We start from the raw sequence: 24,920 nt of genomic DNA, 5'->3' as shown, positions 1-24,920 counted from the left end.
ACTCTTGTGCTTTCCCTCTTTTCAGTCCTTTCCCAGTTTAGAGGCTCGCCCACTTGGGATGTTACACGTGAGGCTTTTAAAAATCACTTTGAAAGGGCAACTACGACCCACCGCCCCACCCACCTATGCAGTCATCGGTTCCCTCCCGAATGGTACCCCTCTGAACCCACACCTTGGCATGCGTCTGTACACGGTCCACCCGAGCTCCCTGACCAGGGCACGTGAAGCTTTTTCAAATGTAAGATTTATTAAGGTATAACTTACATACAATAAAGTACAATTGGACAAGGTTTAACAAATGCAGTCTTGAAACCATCACCAGTCTAGATAAAATATTTTCATTACCCCCAAAATTCCATCAGGCCCCTTTGCTGCAAACCTCCTTCCTCCCAGGCACACAGGTTAAATTACCCACTGGATACAGTGACTTCTAATACAGTAACTAGAACTCAGTCCAGGTACAACAAAGAAATTAGTTGTTTAATCCACCAAACAGAATAGGAAAACGAACTGTAATAAAGCAGTTCTCAGTGTGTAAAATGCCAATTTGGGACCTTGTAGCACAACTGCTGGGAATGTTTAAACAGCCTTTATTTCACAACTGCTGGGCCTTTTCACTTTCCTGGTTGATTCCACCATTCATGAGATTTAAATCTTCACCTTTGAAAGGATTAAGTCCCAAATAAGGCTATTTATACCACATAAATTTATTTTTTGCACAAACATATTCCTTGAACTCTATCACAGATCTAGTAAAACTTCAAAGATTCTTGTAAAAGGATCCCTAGGGCAAAGAAACTCTGCCCTGTAACAATGCTAGTCTCATAAAATCTTTGAGGTGGTTTTTCGTAACAGCAAGATAAAAAAATGAAATATATAGAATTTGCTGTATTCCCATTCATTTCTTAACCTAAAGAATACAAAAATAAGTTTGGCAAATGAACCCTCCAAAATATCTTATCACCCACTGCATTTGAAGTACTTTCTATGGCTCTAATGTATTAATACCTGGCTGCTCTAGACTGAAAAACAAAACAAAACCCAAACATTTATACAAGATAGCATTAGCTGTGAATTTGCTAGAATACTTGTGACTTGGTTCAAATGAAGGCACTATCCTCTGATGTTTGAAATTCAAATAACTTTTATTTAAATTGAAAATACAATTCTTAAAATTGTGCTAATAGTTAAAACCCTTTCTTATAAAAATCCTAAAGAGTTTTTCTAGATACAGCAGTAGTTCTAGGTTGTTAAGATCAGGTCTGACTTGAGACTATCCTTTAAATTGTAGAGAATGAAGAAAACAATAGGTTATTTACAGAGAACATTATCTACATATGTACTCAGGTACAAATTTGGTGATAGAAGAAACTTGAAGGGCATGTTGGAATCTCAGAAGCAGTTCTTGAAGGGCTTAGTTTTCTTTTCTTAGACTTTGGAAACACCTAAGATCCTTCTTCGTCCTCAATCTTGGGAGCCAGGTAGTACTTTAAATGTCCCATATCAGCAATTTTATACTCTACAACTGGAAGACAAGAACATAGTTAATTATTGAGACATACTACACACATTTACCTACAAAAAATAACTCACAAATGTATTATCTTACCAAGGGGCACATCTGCAGACATACTGAGTGTTACTGTAGGAGACAGTGGAGTGGCTTTTGTAAAGAAGTTCAGGTACCTCAGTGCAAAAGTTAGCTGAACTGGCTCATTCATCTCTATGCTAACCTAAGGGAGAAAACAGAAGACTCATCATATTGAAAAAACATCAAGTTACAACCTGTCAGTTTACAACATACATTAAAAAAAACCCCTTTATTGATTACTTTGGAGGGTGCTATGAGACTAATTTTGAAAACAGGTTAATAGAGCAAAAGAACCAAGTATTCAGCCTGCCTTTCTGTATATGAATGAAATCTCAGGTAACGAAATTATGTGATAAGAGCTTCTCTTTATGAAAATGTTTCTAATATGTAAACCAACTAATAAATGATGAAATATATATATATAAATATTTTACAACTATGCAAAACCCAATGACTTAATGAATCTAGACATGACTATTATGGGTGCTTAAATGACAATAAGGTATTCAGATACCTCATAACTCCTACTAGGAGTACACACTACCATGTATTATGTATTCTTGCTCTCCCACCACCAACACAAAGGACCTGATTATCACCAAGACTCAGAGCTATAGCTATTAGTATATAGGAAATACAAGGCACAGGAACAAACTGATATAAGCAATACCACTGGCAAAGCCCAGACTGTGGGAAACTCAATGATAAATGACCTAGTTTCTTCAAAAAGTGAAATTGTAATGGAGAGGCAAAAACAAACTGAAGAGAACCAATTAATTGACAGAAATTTAAGGGTTATATCAACCAACTGCAAAGCATGTATGAACATTCTTAAAATTCTGATTCAAGCAGTTCTGACATGACCAAGGAAATAGAACACTAAAAAATTCCTTAACATTGAATAGTTTTCTTAGATGTGGTAAATTTTAATGCTTATACTTTGACTTATTAAAATATTTATGGATGACCCTGGTCAGGAAGTTCACTTAAAACAGGGGTTTCAAACCCACTTTCACCGGGGGCTACATCAGCTTCATGGTTGCCTTCAAAGGGCCGATGTAATTTCAACTCCTTAACAGTTAAGGAGTAGTTGCATTTATACAGTCCTAAAATTATTTTAGCCCTTTGAAGGCAACCTCAAGGCTTATGTGGCCCCCAGTGAAAATGAGTTTGACATCCCTGACTTAAGAGTGTTGTATTGAGAGTGATCAGGGCACACTCAATAGTCAACCAATGAATAAGTGAAACAACAAATCAGTTTCCCTCTGTCCCCCACCTCCCCCTGCCAAAGTCAATTTTACACACACAAATATGTATATATTGAACTAATATGAAGAGGTTTTTAAAAAATTGAAGTTGCATGGGGAATGAAATGTAATTTAGGAGGCAGATAAAAGTTGTAATTAGCCCCTCGGCTTTTGTTATTAGTATCATTTTTAAAAAGTCTTTATTTGAAACATCCACAGAATCTTTCTGCTAATATCGAAGAATCCATAACATATTAAATTCACACTGCAGAGAGAATATATGAATGTACATTATCATGCTGTGCATTAGAATTACGGTTATGAGCCTATCTAGGTCGTGTATAGAACATGTTCATTTAGTGTGGCAGTATTTTACAGAGAATAAATGAAATAAATTAGTAGTAAAAATTAAACCTTTTCTTACGTATTGTCAGCTGTACTGTTGGGCACTGAATATAAAAAAAAAATTGAGTTTACCTCCATTTAAACTGTGGGTTGATTACTCAAGCAAGGGACAAGAAAATAATATCTAATTACTATAAACTTAAATATGTCAGATACTGTATTAAGCACTTTGAATGTTATCATATTTAATCCTAATAATCCTATAAGGTTATTAGGTGCTTTAGTTGTTCTAGTTTTTATAGTCAACTGACTGTTCATAGGCTAGGAAGTAAAGTTTTCTTTTAGTACAATTACCAAATAGTAGTTTAAAAATATTCTAAGAATCTAAACAAAACAACAACAAAAAACAACCTGCCTGATTACCAGAAAACCTTAATTTAATGATATTTAGGAATTAAGGGTATTATTTTTTGGTTAAATGTAGATTATACCAGAGCTCATGACAGATTTTTACCCCTAACTAGATCCTTCTGTTGAGGTGTCCTATGCTCAACAGTTATTTGTTACAAGCAGAGTAAACACCTCCAGAAAGCTAAAGGTAGACACCTAGCTTCCCAATCCAATCCTTAGAGTATGTGTGGGTTTGATACAAACACACTATTCTGTAATTTATAAAGGAAGCACTGAACTTGAACCCTCTGCTCACAAATTTTAACAATGCAATTTTGTCTATTTTTTCCTTAGTTTCCTGTAATTTTTAGCGATTATCTTGCTACAGACTGAATGTTTTGTGTTTTCCTTCCCATTCATATTAAAATGGAATCCCCAATATGATGGTATTCAGAGGTGGGGCCTTCATGAACAGTATTATGCCCTTATGAAGCAAAGAAATTTCCATTGCTTATAAGCCACCAGTTTATGGTATTTTGTTATAACAGCCCAAACAGACTAACACACAACCCATTATTAAGCAGGATTACAATTCTCTTCAAAGTAGTTCGTTTACTTTAAAATTACTTACAGCTTCCTCTTCTTTATCAACATTACTTGTTTGTGACAACTTGATATTGCCATTTCCAAGTTCCCCACTTGCAGAAAATTTCACTCCGTCTTTCGCACAGGAAATTACAACAGCATCTCCAATATGACTGAGATCTCGGCATATGCGCGCAAATTCGCCAGAAGGCATCTTTACCACACAGCTATACTCTTGTTCCTAGGAAACAAAAAACTTAAAAAGATCAGTTGCTGAAAATGAAAGATTTGGTAGGTACCCTCACCTTTTTGTAAGATGAATAATCACACCAAGGAAACAAACCTTGAACAGTAATATTTAGGGAACTAGAGCCTCTCCAAATCAACCTCCAGGGTTAAATACAGAGGACATTAGAGTATGGAATAGGAACTCTAATGGGCACAAAGGCCTACCTGCTTTCCAAAATAAAATATATTAGGCATTTTAAACATCACAACAATACCTCTCCTTTAATGCTGATAAACTTAATCTAATAAATTTCTGCCACCATAGCTCTGCAATCTACTCAATAAAAATAAACAGGAATTCTAGAAATAATAAAAAGATGCCCAAATGTAAACATGCACTTCACAACAATAAAGTCAACCAATGAATGATCCAATTTTTAGAGTACTGAAGTCTAACATATTTTAGATAACCATCATGTACAGTACACTCAGTCAGGAGCTGATACTCACTGGTATTCCAAGTTGTTCAACATCTAAATCCATTAACTTCATTTCATAGTCTGAAACCTTTTCTTGATCTACCAAAAGAAAGCAAATGTTGTTGAATTAAAGCATGTAAACTTATAACTATGAAGTAAATTTTATAAGCATCACAAACATTACTGATGCTGAATTTTAATTTTCTGCAGCATAACTCAGTAGATTATAACCTACTTGGGGCTTCGAATACTAGTGCCAATGTGTCCGCGTTATCTTCAGCCCTTAGGGTAATGATGTCTTCATTGCCAGCACATTTTAGTATTTTGGACATGCTAGAAAATAAGACACAGAGTTTAAAAATCGACACTATCTTCTGAAGACGGTTAGATTTCTAAGCAATTAAAACAAGGAGTTACCACTTTTAAGCCATTAGGCTGCCTGATGAATTGGCAAGTAGGTAAACCTGCTACAGGGGGATGTGTAAACCGGTCTAGCCATTTTGGAAAGCGATCTGGCATTTAGTACTTAAACCAAAAATCTCATACCCTACCACCACCAATTCCACTCCTGAAGATAAATAAAAGAGCAGCATTTCCTTTTAAATGTTTAAAATTGATTTGTGAGAGAGATCAATTTGTCGTTCCACTCATTTATGCATTCATTGGTTGTTCCTCGTATGTGCCCTGACTGGAGATAGAACCTGCAACCTTGGCTATCAGGACAACAAAGAGCAGTATTTTCTGAACTGCAAATCCCTTTAGTGATTAAGGAAATTATGAGGCCGCGACGACCATTAAAAATTATTACAAGCTGTTAAAAGACAATGCATGTAATATGGGTAAATATTTCCCGTAAGTTTTTAAAAATTTAAACACGTATATGTACTAGACAGTGGTCAAAAAGTTGAAAGCCACTGCCCCGGAGAAATATTCCCTCAAGTCCAAAAAAGTGCTCACTGCAACTTTGCAATAAAAGGCCGGAAGCCGACTGGCATTTCAGCAGACAAAGCCACCGCGTGGCCGTCCACCCACAACCGCCACGGCCACGGCAAAGCTGGGCGGGCGAGGCGGCCCCAGGGCTCCGCCGGGTGCTAACCTCTGGGTGCTGGCCGGGCGTGCGCCCAGGGCCCCGGAGCCTTCTGTCCCTGTCCCTTCCCGGGACGGTCGGAGGCAGCCACCCCAGGTGTGAGAAGCGCGCAGGCGACCACTGAGCTGTCATCTCCCCGCGTAGCTGGTCCCCTCTCTGCACTGTGCAACTACGCATCGTCGTCAAGACGGTCTGTGCTAGGTAGACGCCTTCGGCTTTTCCCGGAGGACGGGGGTGCAAGTGAAGGGGCTTTTTACCAGACCTTTTTACTCTCGGTTGATGGGGGCGGGGTTGGTTCTAGGGTCATACAAGCCCTATCCCAAAGCAAAATCCAAATGTTAATAAATAACGTTAGTCTGATGCAAATACCAAAGATGATTTCTGTCCTGCAGAACCTTAGACTCGCGTGTTAAGTACGATTACCCAGCACTCGCATTAGTCTAGCTTCGGTGATTTCAAAGCTTAGATGTATATTTTGGTATGTTTCTGGGATATTAAAAAAAATGTTTAACTTGTCATTTGCTTAGTGTTAAGTCATAGCATGAAGGTAACGGAACTGTCCTATTTTTAGTAGTTTGAAATAATAGTATTTTTGTATGTTCGGGGTGTGTCTATGTATGTATTAACATAACAGTTTTCACTGCCTGGGTGTTCACAGTAACAAAAACAATTAAAGCCTCTGAGTGTACTTACTGTCCAGTAATAAACTTCCACTGTTTAAAAAAAAAAAAAAAGGCCGGAAGCAACCTATTGCTCCTAAGATAGTAAGGAACACCGTAAAGTGGTTAAAGTCATCCATGACCAAGGTTTCTCATCCAAGGCTGACGGCATCTAACGACCAAAAGAGTTCTGTGTTTTCCTAGTAGCCAGGCGAAGCCAGTCATTTTCCCGCCCCCCACTTTGTGACTTTGGCGCGGAAAACGTAGTTTCGCGCCACAGCTAGCGCGGGCTTTCGGAAGCGCGCGCTCCGCTAAGTCCCGCCCCCCGGCACAGCAGGCCAACGAAAAGGCGCGGTGACCCACACCAGCCAATGAGGTCCCGCCTCAGAAGAGCACCCGCCACGAGCCGGGAAAGAGTGAGCGGACCAGGGCCTGGTTTCCCACCGCCCCCCGGGCTAACCTGGTGAGATTCACACCCATGGCCAGGTTGCGGTCGCAGCGGTACGTGTCGAATCCCTCGGAGCGCAGGGTGAGCTGCACCAAAGACACGTGGGACGAGTCCATGCTCTGCAGATTGACGCCGCTCGAGCTGATATCCCAGCAGGCCTCATTGATGAGATCTTTAAGCGCCTCCAGCACCTTTTTCAGGATGGAGCCCTGGACCAGGCGCGCTTCGAACATGGTGGCGGAGTGGCAACGACGCAGCTACAGATGAAGGGAAGGAGGTGTAGCGGGCTTGCGCTTCACAGAGTGAGAGCGAGCAGGCAGCGCCTGAGCTAAAGAGAGATCACCACAGCGTCCAGCTGGCAACCGCGTAATACCGCCGAGTCTGCGAGCCCAAGCTCTCCGTCCCTACGCCCCGTGACCACACGTCACCACGCTGCCCCGCCTACACCTGGGTAGAGAGCCAGGACCCAATCCTATGCTTTATACGTGCTAGGCCCGCCCCCCGCTAACACCCATTGGATTATGAGGGACCCGAGCGAGGCAGGAAACGCTGAGCTTTCCGGGGGCGGGAGGAACGGCCTCTGACGGAACTCCTACCCTTTTCGTCACTTACCGGAGTCTGGACGCCGAACGTGTTGGAGCGTTAGTGAGCCCTAGGCCTGGCGTCTCTGAGCTCCAGGTTCGTGGTACCTCCTCAGCCTCCCGTTTCAAGGAAAGAAAGTTGCCAGCCCCGAGAGTAAAAGTGAAACACAAATCAAGACTATCGGGAGGGAAAGCCACCTTGTAGCCTGAAGAGAACTGCTTTAAGTGCACACTTTATTTTTGTTGTGGAAGTGACACGTTCCTAAAAGTCAAAAGATAAAGAGGTGTACAGTTATACAACAAAATTAGCTCCCACCATTGTCTCTTAACACGCGCCCCCCACATGCCAAGCTCCTATCAATCGTTTCTGTGTACGGCATTATAAGCTTTTTTCCTATGCAAATACATTTTTTGAAGAGAAATATGGGTTCATATCGCAAACACTTCTGCAGTGTACTTAATAAAAATATTTTTATGCCATGTACGCATTTCCTATGTGAGTACTTTTTTTTTTAATGAGGAAACTCTTTTTTTTTAAAGATTTTATTTATTTATTTTTAGAGAGGGAAGGGAGGAAGATAGAGAGAGAGAGAGAAACATCAATGTGCGGTTGCTGGGGCTTATGGCTTGCAACCCAGGAATGTACCCTGGCTGGGAATCGAACCTGGGACACTTTGGTTCCCAGCCCGCGCTCAATCCACTGAACTATGCCAGCCAGGGCTTATGTAAGTACTTTTTTAAAAACTTTTAATAAGAAGGCATAACAGGCATACTTCGAAGATAGTGCGGTTCTTTCCAGACCACCGCAATAAAGGTAGAGAGGTGGTAAAGAGAGTCGTGGTCTTTTTGCTGGCGGACAGAGGGTCTTGCCTTCAATTTGTAAAAATCACCACACCTTTGGAGCCCAGTAAATCGAAGGGCAATAAATGAGGTACCCCCCCGTATCTTTCATTTGTAACACAATTTACCAATTTCATGTAATTGCAAACACCTTTGGGTACTTAAGTGATTTTTGTGAGATCAACTCCTTGAACTAGCTTTGCTGGGTGGAAGAGCATACACATTAAATATTTGATTAACGTTACTCAATTGAGCCCTAAAAGATTACAATTTACATTCCAGCTAAGACTATGAGCATGATCATTTCCTCTGATTTTTCTAACTATTGATATTAGCAATCTCAGTTTTAAATCAGTGCTTTTAAATTTGTGTGAAAATCAATTTGCATATTGAAAGTGTTACAGGTTGTACATTTTTCACATTTCTTGACCATTGCATGTTTGTATTTTTCCATTAAACTTCTTTTTCTTATTGTTTAAAAGGAGCACTTTACATAGTAATCATTTTCATAGTATATATTCTTCCCCTGGCTTTGTTATTTCTCTTTTGTATTCATCACAGCATTTCCATTTAGTTGCATTTGATATCCTATCTTGGACTGTAGAATTCTTTAGTTTTTCTATGTATCCAGGTATGGATTTAGCTTTATTTATCATGTTCAGGGAATTTTGTGTTCCTGAATCAGAAGATTCATGCATTTCATCAAGTCTAGAATATTCTCAACCCTTACGGTTTCAAATATTGCCTTTTCCCTACTCTATTCTTTCCCTCTCACATTTCTATTAGATACATATATTTCACTGAACTAAAGAGTGATACTTTCGGTTGTAAAATGTGCTATTATTTTATATAGCACATTAAAGAAAAAAATGTCAAATTAAAAAAAATATACAGCCCTGGCTGGTGTGGCTCAGTGGGTTGAGTGCCGGCCTGTGAAGCAAAGGGTCACAGGTTCCATTCCCAGTCAAGGGCACATGCCTGGATTGTGGGCCAGGTCCCCAGTAGGGGACTGCGTGAAAGACAACCATACAGTGATGTTATATCATATAACATCTCACTCTCTTCTCCTTTCTCTATAAATAAATAAATAAATAAAATCTTAAAAAATATATCATATACTACTCCTGTACATACATTGAAATGCATAAACAGTGGTGTGGCATAGTTAATTGAACTGTTATGCCATAAACTGAAAGGCTGCCATTTTGATTCCCTGCTTGGTGCATGTGCCTGGATTGTGGGTTTGGTCCCTGGTCAGGGCACATATGAGAGGCAACCATGTTTCTCTCTCATGTCAATGTTTCCCTCTCTTTCTCCCTTCCTTCTTCTCTCTCTAAAATCAATAAGTATGTCCTCGGGTGAGGATAAAAAGATTAAAAATGTAAGAATAAAGACAATCTATATTTAAAACTATATACATATAAACAAAATTAACTAGCAAAGGCATTCCTAATATTTCTCTATATTTAATTTTCCACTCAGTTGATGATACTGTTGTTTTTCTGTATCATTTCATTCTCTCTTGTCAAGGATACTGATAATGCAACATTCTACTCATGCAACAGTGCTACTCTATTGTCTCAGATTTCTTCCAAGTCTCTGTCACCCATTTGTAATTGTTTTTTATTTAAAAAATTTAATTCAATTTATTTAAATAAAAAACAATGAAATAGTACACACCAATTTCCATCCCCCACCTCTCTTCCCCACTGCCTCTGGCAACCATCAATCTGTTCTCTTGTATCTATGACCTTGTTTTTTTTGTGTGTTTGATTCCACATATAAGAGATATCATGCAGTGTTTGTCCTTCTGTGTTTGAGGTCCATCCATGTTGTCACAAATTTTTTTGAAGATTTGATTTATTTATTTTTAGAGAGAAGGGAAGGGAGGGAGAAAGAGAGGAAGAGGAACATTGATGTGCAAGGAAAACATCAGTCAGTCGTCTCTCACATGCCCCCAGCCGAGATCTGCCCCGCAACCCGGGCATGTGCCCTGATTGGAATCAAACTGATGACCTTTCAGTTCACAGGCCCAGCACTCAAACCACTGAGCCACACCAGCAAGGGTTGTCACAAATTTTTAGGGCTGAATAATATTCCATTGTACTTGTGTACTACATCTTTATCCAATCATCTGTTAATGGACACAGGTTGTTCCTATATCTTGGCTGTTGTAAATAATGCTGCAGTGAAAAGAGGGGTTCATATACCATTTTGAGTTAATGTTTTTGTTTTCTTTGGGTAAATACCCAGAAGTAGAATTGCTGAATCATTTGATAGTTCTATTTTTAACTTTTTTCAGGAACTTTCATACTGTTTCTCATAGTGGCCACACTAATTTACATTCTCACCAACAGTGCACAAGGGTTCCCTTATCTCCACATCCTCCCTGACACTTATTTCTTGTCTTTTTGATAACAGCTATTCTAACAGGTGTGAAGTAATATCACATTTTGGCTTTGATTTGTATTTCTCTGCTGAATAATGACATTGAGCATCTTTTCATGTGCCTGTTGGCCAATTGTATTTCTTTGGAAAAATGTCTATTTTGATCTTATGCCCATTTTTTTATTGGATTTTTTTTTGGCTATTGAGTTGTATGAGTTCTTCATACCAGGGTTTGGTATAAAGTTGGTTAGAGTGTCGTCCCATATGTCAAGGTTGTAAGTTCGATCCCTGGTCAGGGCACATACAAGAATCAATGAATCAATGCATAAACAGCATCATACTGTGTATCCTGAAACTCTGATCTGCATGAACTGGTTCTCCAACTTCCTTTGTATTAGGCTGGGTTTGAAAGGACTGATGTGATACTCAGGTATGACCTTGCACCATTATGTACTCTAACAGTGAGGATGATCTTCTGTTGCTCTCTGTGTTCATGTCCTTCTAGGTTTTTAATCCTCTCCCTGGGATTTAAAAAAAATTATTGGTTTAAGAGAGAGAGGAAGGGAAGGAGGGAGGAAAGAAGGGGGTAGAGAGAGAGAGAGAGAAACATTGATTGGTGGCCTCCAGTATGCACCCTGACTGGGAATCAAACCTGCAACCTGGTATGTGCCCTGACCAGGAATTGAACCTGCAAACTTTTGGTGTTTGGGACAGTGCTCCAACCAATTGAACCACTTCACTAGGGCCTTTTAAAAAAGTTATTATTGGTAGAATTTCATTTATTGATTTTAGAGAGAGAGAAGAGAGGAAAGAGAGAGAAACATCAATTTATTGTTTCACTTTTTATGCATTCATTGGTTGATTCTTGTATGAGCCCTGACTGGGGATTGAATCTGCAACCTTGCTCTAACCAATTGACTTACTTGGAGCTACCTAGTCAGAGCTAGGTTCTGTAGACAGTAAACCTTGTTTAATTTACCCGAATGTCTGGTGTTTATACCAAGAAGTGACCATGGAACAGTTGAAATGGTAATCACCTAGTCATCAACAGATTAAAAGTTTCAAAATTAACATCGGCATGGTATTTACGTTTACAAATAACATTAAAGCAAAAAGTAAAGTAAACCACACAAATCAAAGCTTTCTGTAAATAAATTTTGGCCTGCAGGGAGTGATCTGTTTCTCCAAAAACTGCAAACAAGTATTTGTGCAATTTTGTTAACACAATACAAAGCATACTCTAAGTTCAGTGTTCCTCTACACCTATTTTATTCTTACTGTGGAAAAACACTGTTACAGGAACTTGGAAATATACTCTTATAGAAATGAAGAAAATAAAATGCCCTTCTCAGAATTCTCACTATTTCCTCCCCAAACCCACAGTTCAGGTAAAATTGCCTATATGAAACTGCAGCTTGTATGTGTGCAAGTTTCTTCCCTTGTTAAGTTTCAGTGCGCTTAAGGGAAGGAATCTCATTTTATACTTGCTTTACATTACTTACAAGACAGCGAATAAGAACAGCTGACAGTGATGCTTGAGAAACATAAGTTAGTGTGGGCTTCGGTAAGAAACAGATGTGTTCCAATTCTTAGTGGGCACTTTCTGGTTACGAGAACTTGGTGAAATCATTTCCCTTAGGAGAAAATTTAAATCCATTCAACAACTACTTATGCTGTGTCAGGTACAAAGGTCCCAGGGTGTCGGTCCTTGTAGGCCACCGGCGCTATAGTCAGAGCTCTCATTGGCTAGTTTGTCTCAGAAACGCACGCCTTTTCCCGCCCCCTTACGTTGCTGTCCCTTGCTTGCCTGTTTACTCCGCCCCTCCCTCCCTGCCCCGCCTTCCTTGCGCATTCGTGCCATTGGTGGGTCTCCTGGGGGCGGTGCGCGTGCGCGCTCGCTCCCAGGACCTGCCGAGAGAGGGAGCGAGCGGGCCGGGCCGTAGGAAGCCCACCGAACTCCGCCCCGGTGAAAGGGCGGTGGTGGCGCTGGGCGGGGCCAAGGTCCGGGGCTGGCGGCGGGGTCGCTGTGGGGCCTGCGAGCAGCCGCGGAGCTGTGCTCTGCTCTGGCTGGGCGGGGCTGGCCGAGCGGAGTCCGCGCGCACCCGCGCTGAGCTGCCTGCTCCGGCGGCTCCGCTGTTCGCCCGTGGCAACGTTGCCCGGGAGTCTCCAGCATGAACGAACTGAGGCTTAGGGCGGTCCGCGAGCCGGACGCACCACCGGAGGACAAGGTAGAGGCGGTGTGCGGGTGGGCGCAGAGAGGGCAGCGGCGCCTCCCAGAGGTCTGCGTGGGGCACGCGCGAAGGGGTCGTCTAGCTCTTTGACCCTTTGTAGCAGCCGACGGCGGCACCGGGCCTGGACAGCGCGAGGGTCCTTGCCTGCGGGACCTCCGCGGAGTGCTTGTCAGGGGTCAGCAAGTTGGGGTTCCCTGGGACGCGGCTCTGAGGTCCGATTGGGGAGTGGTATCTCGGCGGCTCAGGAAGGAGCGCGCGGGGATGCCCACCGCTGCCTGTCTCACAGGGCTGGTTAAGGGTCACCCTCCAGTCCCCTACCTCCCCAGGCTTTTCTAGGTGTGAATACGTCGCGACCCCGCAGAGTCTTCTCAGGCAGGGGATTCGACTCTTCTGTGCCCGACTTAGGGCCTTCGCACCCCTCTAAATTTTTTGGCGGGGTGTATCAAGACAGGGCCTTGGGGTTTGTCTCGTAGATGTTAATCCCTTCATGAAAATGAAATCCGTTGGCTCTAAGCAGAAAGGTCTCTTGACTCACGTAGTCAGCGGGTATTGGAAAGTATACTCTAAAGTAGATGGGCTTGTTTTCTGCTTTAAGTGTGGGCATTGAAGGGGTAGAAGAGGAGGATAAAAAAGAGGCCATCTTGGAGGGGATGCTGGTTAGGGGGGTCAATGATAACGGGAGTAGACTTCGTTGAAGTGTAAGGTTTGTGTAGGGGAGTTGAGAAGGGTAGAGGGAGAGTGGTTATGATACTGTGGTTGTTGAATGACAGCATGAGGGTGGGAACTTCATGGTAGTATTTCGAGCCTCGAGTTAGCAGTGTTTAGGGGGGCTGTAAGTTGGTAAATTGATTTGGAGTGTTGTGTAGAATGGACTGAGGGAGCCTGCGTCAGAATGAAAGACACTGGTTAACTTGGGGGTTGCTAATGGGTGACCTGCTGATGTTTTCTTTGGTCCCTGTGTTTTAAAAACAAGATTTCTCCTAACAGTCTGAATTTCTTGCTTATATTGTATAATTGGAAGATCTGCCATTATGTTCCCACCTGATTAACATTTGGCCGGAGCTGAGGAACAGCTGTTCCCATCAATCTCTGTTGCTCATACATAGGCCAAGAGCACCCACCTATGTAGCTTGTATGATTTGATAGCTGGAGGAAAGCGATACTAGAGAAACATCAGGAAGGAAGGAAGTCCGATTTGGTGAAGGGCTGTAAACACAGCAGGAGGGATGTTTTAGGTGAAAGAATGTTTTGGGTTTTAAACAACTCTATTGCTGTTGCTTTTGACAGTGGATCATCCAAGGAGAACTCTTTATATTGATTTTTATAATATATTTTGGAGAAAATTTAGGCCTTCTGTGCAAGCTTAAGAGTTGCTTGCAAAGACAAGTTACTTAGCAGTCTCTAATCTTCCTATTAAATACGCTGGTTGGGCCTAGAAGAACTCTGTCCTCACCCTGTTGATGAGTATTCAGATGTCTGAAGGCTACAAAGCCCTGTTTGAGGGTGTCAGGTCAGACTTATCATTAATGGGACTTTGTATGAGAAGAGGGAGAAAAAAGAAGGGATGAGAGCTAGTGTGCTGTGTTTTTAAAAAGCTAACTACTTGTAATAATTAGATATACTTACTGGTAAAAATAGAACAAAACCATGCGCACAGAAAATCCCCACTAGATTACAAAGTGAGACAAAGCTTTTATCCTCTCCATCCAAAACTTCTTGGACCCATCTCAGAGAAACAGTTCCGGCCAGGGTCACCCCAGTAAATTCAATAAAGTAAAAAACAAAACAGACCCTTCCCCAAATCCTACAAAGATCTCTTAAGGAAAAAAAAAAGAAAAATGAAAAAGTGCCTGTTGATTCTTAAATACTATCTCATCCCATGTTTTAGGTAGGGAGGACATGAGGAGCTGTCCAGCTAAGGTGCCTTAATTTTTTACAGCTTCACTTAAACCACTTATACAATGACAGAATGCCTGGGGGTTGTGAGGTCTGCTAAGTGCTTGTTGCTTCCTGAAACACAGCAGCTACTGTATTCTGTTAAAAGCCTGATGTAGTAGTCTATTAGCCCTGAACAAGCCCCTCACCTCATCACTGTATTTCTGAATTATGCATGGGATTTTAAAATAAAGATACATTTTAAGAACTGTGAAATACTTTACTTACCTTTGGTGAATGTATATTGTAGAGTTTTAAAAAATATTGATTTGTTTTATAGGTTGAAAACCCTACTTTCATGATTTTGGCTTTGTCAATATTCTTGTTAGAACCTAAGAAAATTAGGAATAACTAAAAAAGTGTCTCTTTAGGGAAATAAATTGTGAAATGGAAACGTGCTTATCTCGTGGAAGAATTCAGAAAACAATATCAGGTCAATTTATTAAAAGAACTGGAACAAATTTGAAAGATTCTTTAAAATATTACAGTTGCTTAACTGCTGTGGCACAATTGTCTTGTAAATAAGCAGACAATTAGTTTCAAAGTAATCTGGAGAATGTGTTTATTATGAAAGTCAGAAGTATTTTGTTATATTTAGAATCATAGAATGGAATTTTCATAGCCAGTTAGTTGCTAATAAAGGAAATGTTTTCCTCTGGGAACCATGCTAATAATTTTAAGTCCTGAAGCACAGTATTGTTGCCAAACTAAGAAACTGGAAATTTAAACTTGGAGAATGATCCTCTTCCTTCCCAACCATGTTTTACAATGTAACTTAGGAATGGAGATGAAGCAGGGGCTAAAAGAGTGACATCTCAAAATTTATGATTGGGTTGGCATTTCAGGAGACTTTTGTTTTAGAGGTTAGAGTGAAGGTTTGGAGTTTTCTGCTGTGCTTAGATGCTGGAAAGTTATTTAAATTAGAGCTTTACTCCTTTCAAGGCCTCCCTTCTAGATTGATGAAAGCAGTATTAGGAGGGAATAGTGACATCACTTAGAAAGGGGAGTTTAAACTTTAACTGAAGATAGTGGGTTAAAGCAGGGGCTTAAGAGTCAGTTAGGTGGTCCCTCTTGAGCCCAGGTTCTGCATTCTAAGAGCTGTATAACTTTGAGCAAATCACTACACTTGTATAAAAGCCTGTTTTTCCATTTCTAAAATGGGGTAATAAAACAGCATGTGCATCAGAGGATATTTGTGTGGATTAAATGAGAATGCATGTTACATAGGTAGGACATGAATAGTTACATTGTAATTACGTTCGTTGCTTCTGGTTGAAACATAGTTTTATAGAAAAAAAACTTTAATATTCACCTTTTACTTTTGGAAGATGATTAAATCTTTAAGTTATCAATGTTTGGAGTAGTCTTTTCCTATTTATTACCTTTTAAGGAAAGTGTTATGGACAGAGCTTGGCCTTCTGTGACCTATCTTTTCAGTTCATTTTCTTGCTGAGTTTTTTAGTGCTCAGAATGCCAGTCAAGCTTAAGCTATAGAAGAAACATTGCTGTATTCAATCATCTTCCCTTTGTAGCGTTAGCTATAATATATTGTTAGGACAGTGATGAATAATTAGAAATGGTTTTCTGATACACTTTTAAGAGTGAACTACTAAAATAATTAAATCTTATTTTAAGAGCTATAACTGCTTCAGATGTAAGAGAAATGATTTGTTTCAAACATATTTTTCTTCATTGACAAATACTGTGGTATTGAAAAATCAGTGAATCTTAACTATGGTTCTCAGACTTAAACATAGAAAGAAACAGTGAAAAATTGATTTATCATATAACCCACCATTTTAAGTTTCATTGGGAGGGGGGAGAAAGATCTGCTTGTTGTTGTACTTATTTACGCATTCATTGGCTGATTCTTAGGTGCCCTGACCAGGGATTGAACCTGCAACCTTGGCATGTCAAGTCAATAACCTAACCAACTGAACTACTTGGCTGGGGCTTAAGTTTCTTAATTTATATTGATCAAACAGTGTTAATTTTATTCAAAAAACTCAATTATTCCCCAATTTATGAGTAGTTAAAATTAGTCTTTTTAGAAAGCTAATTTTGTTTAAAATGTTTTGTGTTTGCACAAATTTGTGATTTTTTTCTTAGAACAGTTTGTCTTTTAAAAATGTTAAGTTACTCTCATCAGATGTTAAAATTAGAAGGGATCCTAGAGGTCATTATTATTGAAGTAGCCCATAGCCCAGAGAGTTTACTTACTCAGTGTCACACAGTTGGTTAGATGCAGAATGATTAATAGTATGAAGCTTTTCTAATTCTTGTATTTTTTTTTCTCGTTATGTTGCATAATGCTGCTTTCAAGAGTACAGAATTAGTTTGCAGACTTTTAAAGCTTCTGTATGGATTCATAGGGAAAAAAAAAGCCCAAATAGCATTTGTTTTCCTTATGTGGCTATGAAGATTAAAAAACAGCTAAATAGATCTTTCTAATGTCAAATATATAAAAATAAATTCTTATATACTAAATGTGGAGATTCTTAGATACTTTTTTTCCTTTTGTAGAAACAGTTGATTAGGCCCAGTTTTCCGGGTAATTGGATGCCTGGTGACTATATATTTTGAAGCCCATTCCTGAGAGCAGCCACTTGAGTATTATGAGGAAAATGTCCATAATTTTATGCCAATTTTGACTTCAAATAATCATTCTTTCTCTATTGATTTGAAGAAATCCTTCAACTTGAATGTATCTGGGAAATCTTCGAAATGAAACTTGTCACTAATTTCATAGTGCAAGTAATCATCCTTTAAACCATTTTAAAAAGTGTGAGTATCAATATTTCTGATTTGCTCATTCTTCCATCTCTCCTAGGATTCACATAGGTGGAGTGTATTGAACTTGCTAGTGTCCCAGTGGGCATGCAGAGTGGCTCTCCTGCATGTAGCTTCTTAACCTGTTCATGGGCTGTGACAGCCCTGGCCTTTCTGACTGGCGCTGGAGGCTGCTGGGGGTGAGAAAGCACAGCCTTTCCTGTATCGTACTGCCTCTAGTTTGGAAAGGAGACAGAGAGACCCTGACACTTCATTATTAATTTTGCCAGGGTCTGTTGGAGGAATACTAATTTGTTCCTGGTATTGGGCAGAGTTCTTGCCTTCCAAGCCTTGCCACATGAGGGTTGCCAGGTTGGGGTGGTGGTACAATGCCAGTGAGGGCAGATCTGGTCCCGGTTAGGCAGCTCACCCTGCCAATCCCTGATCTTTGTTCTTCTGCTATTTGCTGCAACACTGGGGATGGCATAGCGCCCACTAACTTGAGTGACCTTTTAAGGAAAGTTAAACTTTATTATGTTGTTTTGGCTAGGCAATATGTGGTTCAGAATTTGATAGACACAAAGGGTGCACTGTGAACGACTCCTTCCCTCCTACTTAGTTCTCCCCAGAGGCAGCCAGCCCCTTGTTGTTGCAGGATGTGGTGCTTATGAGCAGCTGCTGTCCCTGCAGAAGAACCTGACCTGTCCTTCCAAAATCAGATGTTCTTTTGATTTGTTGACCTTTTTGCCAGATTTCTCCATGAAGACTGCTGTTTTTGAAAGAGTCCTTGAGACCTGGGATTTGCTGGTAACACTCTCTGTTCCTGGGTTTCTGATGTGAGGATATCTGTCATTGACCCTGATCCCTCAGTGGGTGACTCTCAGAGCCTCATCTCCACATCTGTGCCTTTTAAATTAAAAAAAAATATATTTATAGACTAGAGAGAGCAAGGGCAAGAGAGATCTGTTGTTCCACCTATCTATGCATTCAGTGGTTGATTCTTATATGTGCCCTGACTGGCGATTGAACCCACAATCTTCATGCATCCTGATGATGCTCCAGCCAGTTGAGCTCTCCATCCAGGGCCCTACATCTGTGTCTGGCTAGTCCTGTGGTTTTGGTGGTTTGCAGGACATTCTTAGGTGCATGCCCTCAGTCAGTGTAAAACTTACTCTGTCTCAAGTCTGATTTCTCTCATTCCAGACATTGACCCTCCTCCTGTCTCCTTTGCAAGTAGAATCAGGTATCAGAGTTGCTGTGTCTTGAAATCCATTAGTCCCTGTGTCTCTGCTTCCTCTCCCAGTCCAGGTCACAGGTTTTAATGAGGTGTTATCTGAAAGCCTTATCTGTTGCTCTTGCATATTTCCCATAGCTCAGGAGTTGATGCCTCCAATGTTGTAAACCTTTCTAATTGAACTCCCTCCCTTTATGATTTGTTTTAGCCCCTTCTAGTCCATCTGTGCTTTATATTTTCTAGCAGCTCTGAAACACCCTATGAATTACAGAAGAAAGAAAAAGAATTGTGGCCCCTTTTTCAGATCTCTTCAACTTGGTCCTTTATAACCTCCTCTCCTAACCAGCCCCTTCCTCTTGCTTTGGTGCCCCTGTGACAAGGATCTTGGCCGCTGCTGTTTCCAATGTCCCAAATGTGCTCTTTCTTTGTCACCCCTCTCCCTACCTCTACCTATTTAAATCTTACTTTCTCAAAATTCATTTTAGATCTTCCCTGCCTCAATACTTTATCAGGCTAGTATTTATTGTAGAAATCACAGAAATGTGTATATATGAGTGTGAAATCCAGTCCCATCATTCAGAGAAACAACTGTTATTTCGGATATCTCTCCCGTGCACATTGCTGCATGTGGCAGCAATAGTGGCTACCATGCATGATCTGATAAGTTTGTCTTTTCATGCTGTCAGAAGAATTTTCCCAGACTGTTAATGTTCATTAAGTTCTTTGTAAACACTTTTAGATTTTTTTTTAAATTAGAAAAGATAGTCATTGTAGAAGCACCGAAAAGAAATCACCTTAATCCTGCCACTCAGAGATCACTACTGTTAATGTTTTGGCATGTATGCTTTCTTTTTAAATACACTGCACATTCCTGTACTGTATGTACTACTGTTTCATGACCCATTTTTTTTTTAAGAATATGCCCTAAACATTGTGTTAAGGTCTTTCAAAATTCTAATCCAGCATCATTTTTAATGGCTATATGTCATTTCACTGCTTGGCTGTACCTTACCTTATTGAACCAGTCAGGTATTTAAGTTATTTTTGCCATTGTAAGTAGGCTGCAGAAAATATCCTTGTTAAGAAAAAACAAACAGACAAAAAACAACTGAAAAACTTCCTGCACATGCATGATATCCTTCGATTAAGTTCTGTGTTTAGAATTGTGGACTCAAAAAAAGATATACATTGTTTCAGCTTTTGATACAGATTATGCATTTCCTTTCCTCAGTAAATTTGTAGCCACCATAGCCACCAGAGGGTCTGTTTTTGCATGTGTGTGGTTTATCCTTCCTCACAAAGGAATACTGAGTATTGACTTGTGGCCTAGTGGTTACCAGCACAGACTTGGAGTTGGACTGCTTGGTTTATAACCTGGCTCCACCACTACATTGCCTCAGTTTTCTCATTTGAACAATTGGACTTAGAATGGGGTTGTTCTGAGGCAGTATCATGCCTTTTTTATAGAAATTTTACTTAGAACAGCAGTTTGTAACTGGTGTGCCACAGGAATTTTTAAAACATGCAGTACCTGACTATTTAGTCAGAGGTACTAACCTCTTTTCTCTTAGATTATCAGATTAAAAAAATGACAACAGCCAACACAATAATAGCTGTCTAGTGTGAATGAATCAAAATTATAACTTTTTTTGTCAGATCAGCAAAAAAGTACATCTTTTTTGGTGTTCCATAGAATTTTAGTAATTAGTTTATATGTGTCATGAGATGAAGTTTGAAAATTGCTGCCTTAAATAACCAAATAGTTTATTAGGAAAAGTTTCTCTCTTTAACAATTTTAAGATCACACTTTATTTAAATAGCTTACAGAAGAGTGTAGGACTAATGTTTCCAGCAGTATAGTGGAATGACTACCCTAATTAACTCTCCCACTAAAAATAACTAAACAGTGTTTGCTGAATAAAACTCTACTACCTTTTTCAATATGTTGATAAGCTGGCAAAAAAAAAAGAACTTATAAAAGTCAAAAGCTATATGAGCCCTGGCTGGTGTGGCTCAGTGGATTGAGCACAGGCCTGCAAACCAAAGGGTCACTGGTTCGATTCCCAGTCAGGGCACATGGCTGGGTTTCGGGCCAGGTCCCCAGTGGGGGGTGCGAGAGGCAACCACACATCGATGTTTTATTCTCTCTCTTTCTCCCTCCCTTCCTCTCTTTCTAAAAATAAATAAATAAAATCTTTAAAAGTATATGAAAACACCCTGGCTGGCGCAGCTCAGTGGATTGAGCATGGGCTGTGAACCAGAGCATCACAGGTTCGATTCCCAGTTAGGGCACATGCCTGGGTTGCAGTCCATGGCTCCCAGCAACTGCACATTGATGTTTCTCTCCCTCTCTTTCTTCTTCTCTTCCCCTCTCTGAAAATAAACAAATAAAATCTTTAAAAATTATGTAAGATGTAAAAAAAATTAAAAATACATAAGACATAAGATATAAATGGTTTCTGACCTCATTTGGATCCATTCAGTCAGATTGCTATAAAGAGGAAAATTTTAAATATTGGACAAATTTAGGTACTTCATATAAAGGATTTGATGTTTTTTAGGTATAATAATGGTATAGTGATGTTTAAAAGCCCCTATTTAAAAAACACTAACTATAAAGGAAGTAATTGATAAATTGAGCTACATTAAAATTAAGAGCTTTTGCTTCTTTAGCTATTAAGAGAGTGAAAAGGAAGGCCACAGTGAGAAAATATTTATAAAAAATATGTCTGACAACAGGACTCATGTCCAGCATCTATAAAGAATTCCTACAAAATAAATATATAAAAAGATAGCTCAGTAGAATAATGGGTACTTCACAATGGTCAGTAAATGTATGAAAATGTTCCCAACACGATTAGTCATCAGGGAAATGTGAGTTAAAACCCACAATAAGATACCACTACCCACCCACCTGAATAGCTAAAATTAAGAAGACTGAAAATACTAAGGATTGGCCAGTATGTGGAGCAAATGGAACTTTCATATGCTGTTTGTATGAGTATAAATTGATACAAACATTTTAGAAAACTGGCAATATTTACTAAAGCTAAATGTATACAAACTTTATGATCTAAAAGTTCCATTCCTAGGTGATTACCCAGGATAAATCTGTACATATGTTCAGGCAGCTACTAGGATATTGAAAGCGGTGTTCTTTGTAGTAGCTCCAAACTGCAAACAACCCAAATTGTGAATGATTCTGCTATGGACATGGGTGTACAAATATCTGTTGGAGTATCTGCTTTCAGTTGTTTTGGATTTATATCTGTGAGTGGAATTGCTGGATCATGTGGTAATTCTATGTTGAATTTTTTGAGGAACCGCCACACTTACATAATCTTGTATTTTAGAAATTTCCCAAGTTTTAGTTTCTAGTAATGGCAAATATTAATAGATAGAACTTACATAAATAACTATTGAGGTACTCAGTAATAAGAGGTCCTGAGATAAAAGAATTCAAGAACTGTTGATTTAAGGAACTGCATTACTCACCAAGGGAGAGAAGGGTTGAAGAAATGAATGGTAATGGGTGTGGACTAGGTGGGTGAAGAGTAGGGTGACACTCTTTTACTCTTTAGTGGCCCAGTTTGGAGGATACATTGTGTGGTCACCCTAACGATGGGGTCTGCATTAGGAATACAGGTGTCTAGTTTCATCAAAATCTAACATCCAGTGGTGGATTGTCAGACTCACTCAGTCACCTTCAATTTGGTGGTGGTAGAGAGCTTCCTGAACTGGTAAGCTTTCATGGCTTACCAGTAGTCTCTTCATTGGGTCTGGTGATAATGCACTAAAAGTGTTATATAACCGTCATTCATCTCCCCGCCAAGTACAGTTGTGGAAGAGGGACAGCGTGAGAGGCTGGGGCAGGATGCCTCAAATACACCTTCCAGTGTAGACAAGGAAGAATTGGGGAGACACTCAGTGTTGTCTTGGCTCACCTCGCTCCTGACTGCTGTCGACTGTAAACAGAAAGTTGACTAGGTATTCATCAGCAAAAAGGATTTAGTCAGGCGAATTAAAGGATTGCAGTCTGGTACCTGCAGCCATGCTGAGCCATTTGCCAAGTGGTCCAGACAGACCAAGAAGGAAGTTCTTTTAAGGAGGGGGAAGGGTTGTTATAACCATAGGACTTTTCATATAGGGCTTTCTTCACCGACACATGGTATGGGAGCTCCTCTTACAGGTCCTCCTGATTCCTGTCTTGGTTAAGGTCTTTGTCACAAATTTTGACACTGGGAATTTGACAGGCCTCTGTGTGCTTACATGGGAACTGTTGTCTGACAGATTTCATTTTAGGTTGAGTTGGTGGGGGGCAGAACCTCCTAAACCTCATCCCCCATCCTGTGTGTCGGATCTCAGCAGAGAGCTTCTTCCTCCAGGGTGCCAGAGAGTGGAGGGCTCCCGCTTCCCCTGGAGCCTTCCTCAAGCATATGCCCTTGGCTGCATTTTCTGTTTTATTTCATTCATCTTACCTCTTCAGTCCACTTTGTCACCCAGAAATTTGCCGAAATCTCATGTCCACGGATGCTCCCTGTCCCCTACTGTTTCTGTGTAAGGCCATGATTTTAATCCTTACTGTCCTCACTGACATTCGTTTCAGTAAGATATTAAGATCAAAAGGCACGGGCTCTGCCTGCCCTCTTCAACAGGAAGTTTTGAGTTTTGAGAGACTGCACTGATCTTACAACATTAGAAGCAGGGGGTTGCTACACTTTGGTTGTTTTGTGTGTGTAGGGGAATGGATAAAAATGGTTCCTCTTGGCTGATGACACATGTGAATTCTGGACTTCTGCTGTTGACATTAAGAAGAGCGAAAGTTGAGACTGACCCTGGGAAGTTACTGTGTTTGATTTGAGTGCTCGGTGGCGGAGAGGAGACTGGGAAGGAGAGCAGTGAAAGTCAGGAGAGGGTGGTGTGCTGCCATACCAAAGCCTGAATGCATTAAGTTTCTGAGAAAAAAAGAAAAGGTCAGTGTCAAGTACCAGAGAGATGTCACGTAGAATGAGTAGATATGGTTTTATCCTCCCCACATTATTTCCACAGTGGCCCAAAAATCATTCCATGGAAGGTGATGAGACCTTTTATTTTTTTGAACAGTAAACCTTTATATATACATTTGCCATTCTATGGATTTAGCTAAGTTCTTACTTATATTTTTTAGCCTCTATTACCTTACAAAATAACTAGTACTGTGTATTTTATAACCTGTTTCTTGAAACATTATAGCAAAATCTCAAATACCAAAACGTAGCTACACCCCTGTTTAACTGGAAGTGACTGAAAACCAAAAAAAAAAAATGATAGTGATTTAAACAGAGAGGAGTATCTCCCCTATGTAACAACAGTCTGGAGGTCGGCAGTCCAACAGCTTCGCAGTGTCAAGGACTTAGGTCTCTTCCACCTCGCTGTTCTGCCATCCTGAGTGTGTGACTTCCATCTCTAGGACAGGATGGCTGCTGGAATTCTACCCATCGCATTTGTATTTCAGGAAGCAGGGAGAAGGAGAAGAGAAAAAAAAAAAACCAGGCCTGCTCCTTTCCTGTAAGGACAATTTCTAGAAGATGCAGTCACTATTTCTGCTTACATCCCATTGGCCAGAACGCTGTCAAATGTCCTCTCCTGGCTGCAGGGGAAGCTAGGAAATGTGCCTTCTAGGTGGCCATGTGCTTGGCAAAGCGCTGGGGCTCCTGTTACAGTGGAGGAAAAGGAGAATGGGTGTTGGGACAACCAGCTACCTCTAAGCACTCCCATTGTCCTGAAGGTGCCTGTTAACAATTGGCAGAGATCTATAAAGCAATGAAAAAGAAAAGCTGGAGGAAGGTGAGGGTGGCGAGTAGAGAAGGCCAGTCATGGTGGGTGAGGGTCTCCTCCGGTGCT

At 40.4% G+C, this 24,920-nt stretch overlaps 2 protein-coding genes across 2 annotated transcripts in view; one reads left to right on the top strand and one right to left on the bottom strand.

Moving 5' to 3' along the window:
- Window positions 1-723: 723 nt before the first annotated feature.
- PCNA (proliferating cell nuclear antigen) lies at window positions 724-7,493 on the bottom strand. Its single transcript, XM_028524711.2, has 6 exons — window positions 7,072-7,493; window positions 5,101-5,198; window positions 4,897-4,964; window positions 4,205-4,399; window positions 1,610-1,733; window positions 724-1,525 (listed from the first exon to the last, which is right to left on the bottom strand). Exons 1-6 carry the CDS (start codon window positions 7,290-7,292, stop codon window positions 1,446-1,448), a joined length of 786 nt encoding a protein of 261 aa, XP_028380512.1. The 5' UTR covers window positions 7,293-7,493; the 3' UTR covers window positions 724-1,445.
- A 5,327-nt stretch (window positions 7,494-12,820) lies between these two features.
- The window catches only part of CDS2 (CDP-diacylglycerol synthase 2), a 49,331-nt gene continuing 37,231 nt past the window's right edge, over window positions 12,821-24,920 (top strand). Inside the window, exon 1 of the mRNA XM_028524695.2 lies at window positions 12,821-13,096. Within this exon, the coding sequence (XP_028380496.1) occupies window positions 13,040-13,096 (57 nt within the window). The 5' untranslated portion in view covers window positions 12,821-13,039. The remainder of the gene's footprint in view (window positions 13,097-24,920) is intronic.

Source organism: Phyllostomus discolor, chromosome 9 (genome assembly GCF_004126475.2).
Source record: "Phyllostomus discolor isolate MPI-MPIP mPhyDis1 chromosome 9, mPhyDis1.pri.v3, whole genome shotgun sequence".
Taxonomy (NCBI): domain Eukaryota; kingdom Metazoa; phylum Chordata; class Mammalia; order Chiroptera; family Phyllostomidae; genus Phyllostomus; species Phyllostomus discolor.
The sequence above is the reverse complement of the archived record's forward strand: the minus strand, read 5'-3'. Positions and strand labels throughout refer to the sequence as shown.

What these genes read in the sequence shown, in the direction of transcription:
- PCNA (XM_028524711.2), bottom strand. Translation starts at nt 7,292, where the DNA reads ATGTTCGAAGCGCGCCTGGTCCAGGGCTCCATCCTGAAAAAGGTGCTG. An exon ending in TTGAACAACTTGGAATACCA is followed by an intron (nt 4,400 to 4,896) that starts GTGAGTATCAGC and finishes TTTGTTTCCTAG; the next exon opens with GAACAAGAGTATAGCTGTGT. An exon ending in TTGATAAAGAAGAGGAAGCT is followed by an intron (nt 1,734 to 4,204) that starts GTAAGTAATTTT and finishes TTTCTCCCTTAG; the next exon opens with GTTAGCATAGAGATGAATGA.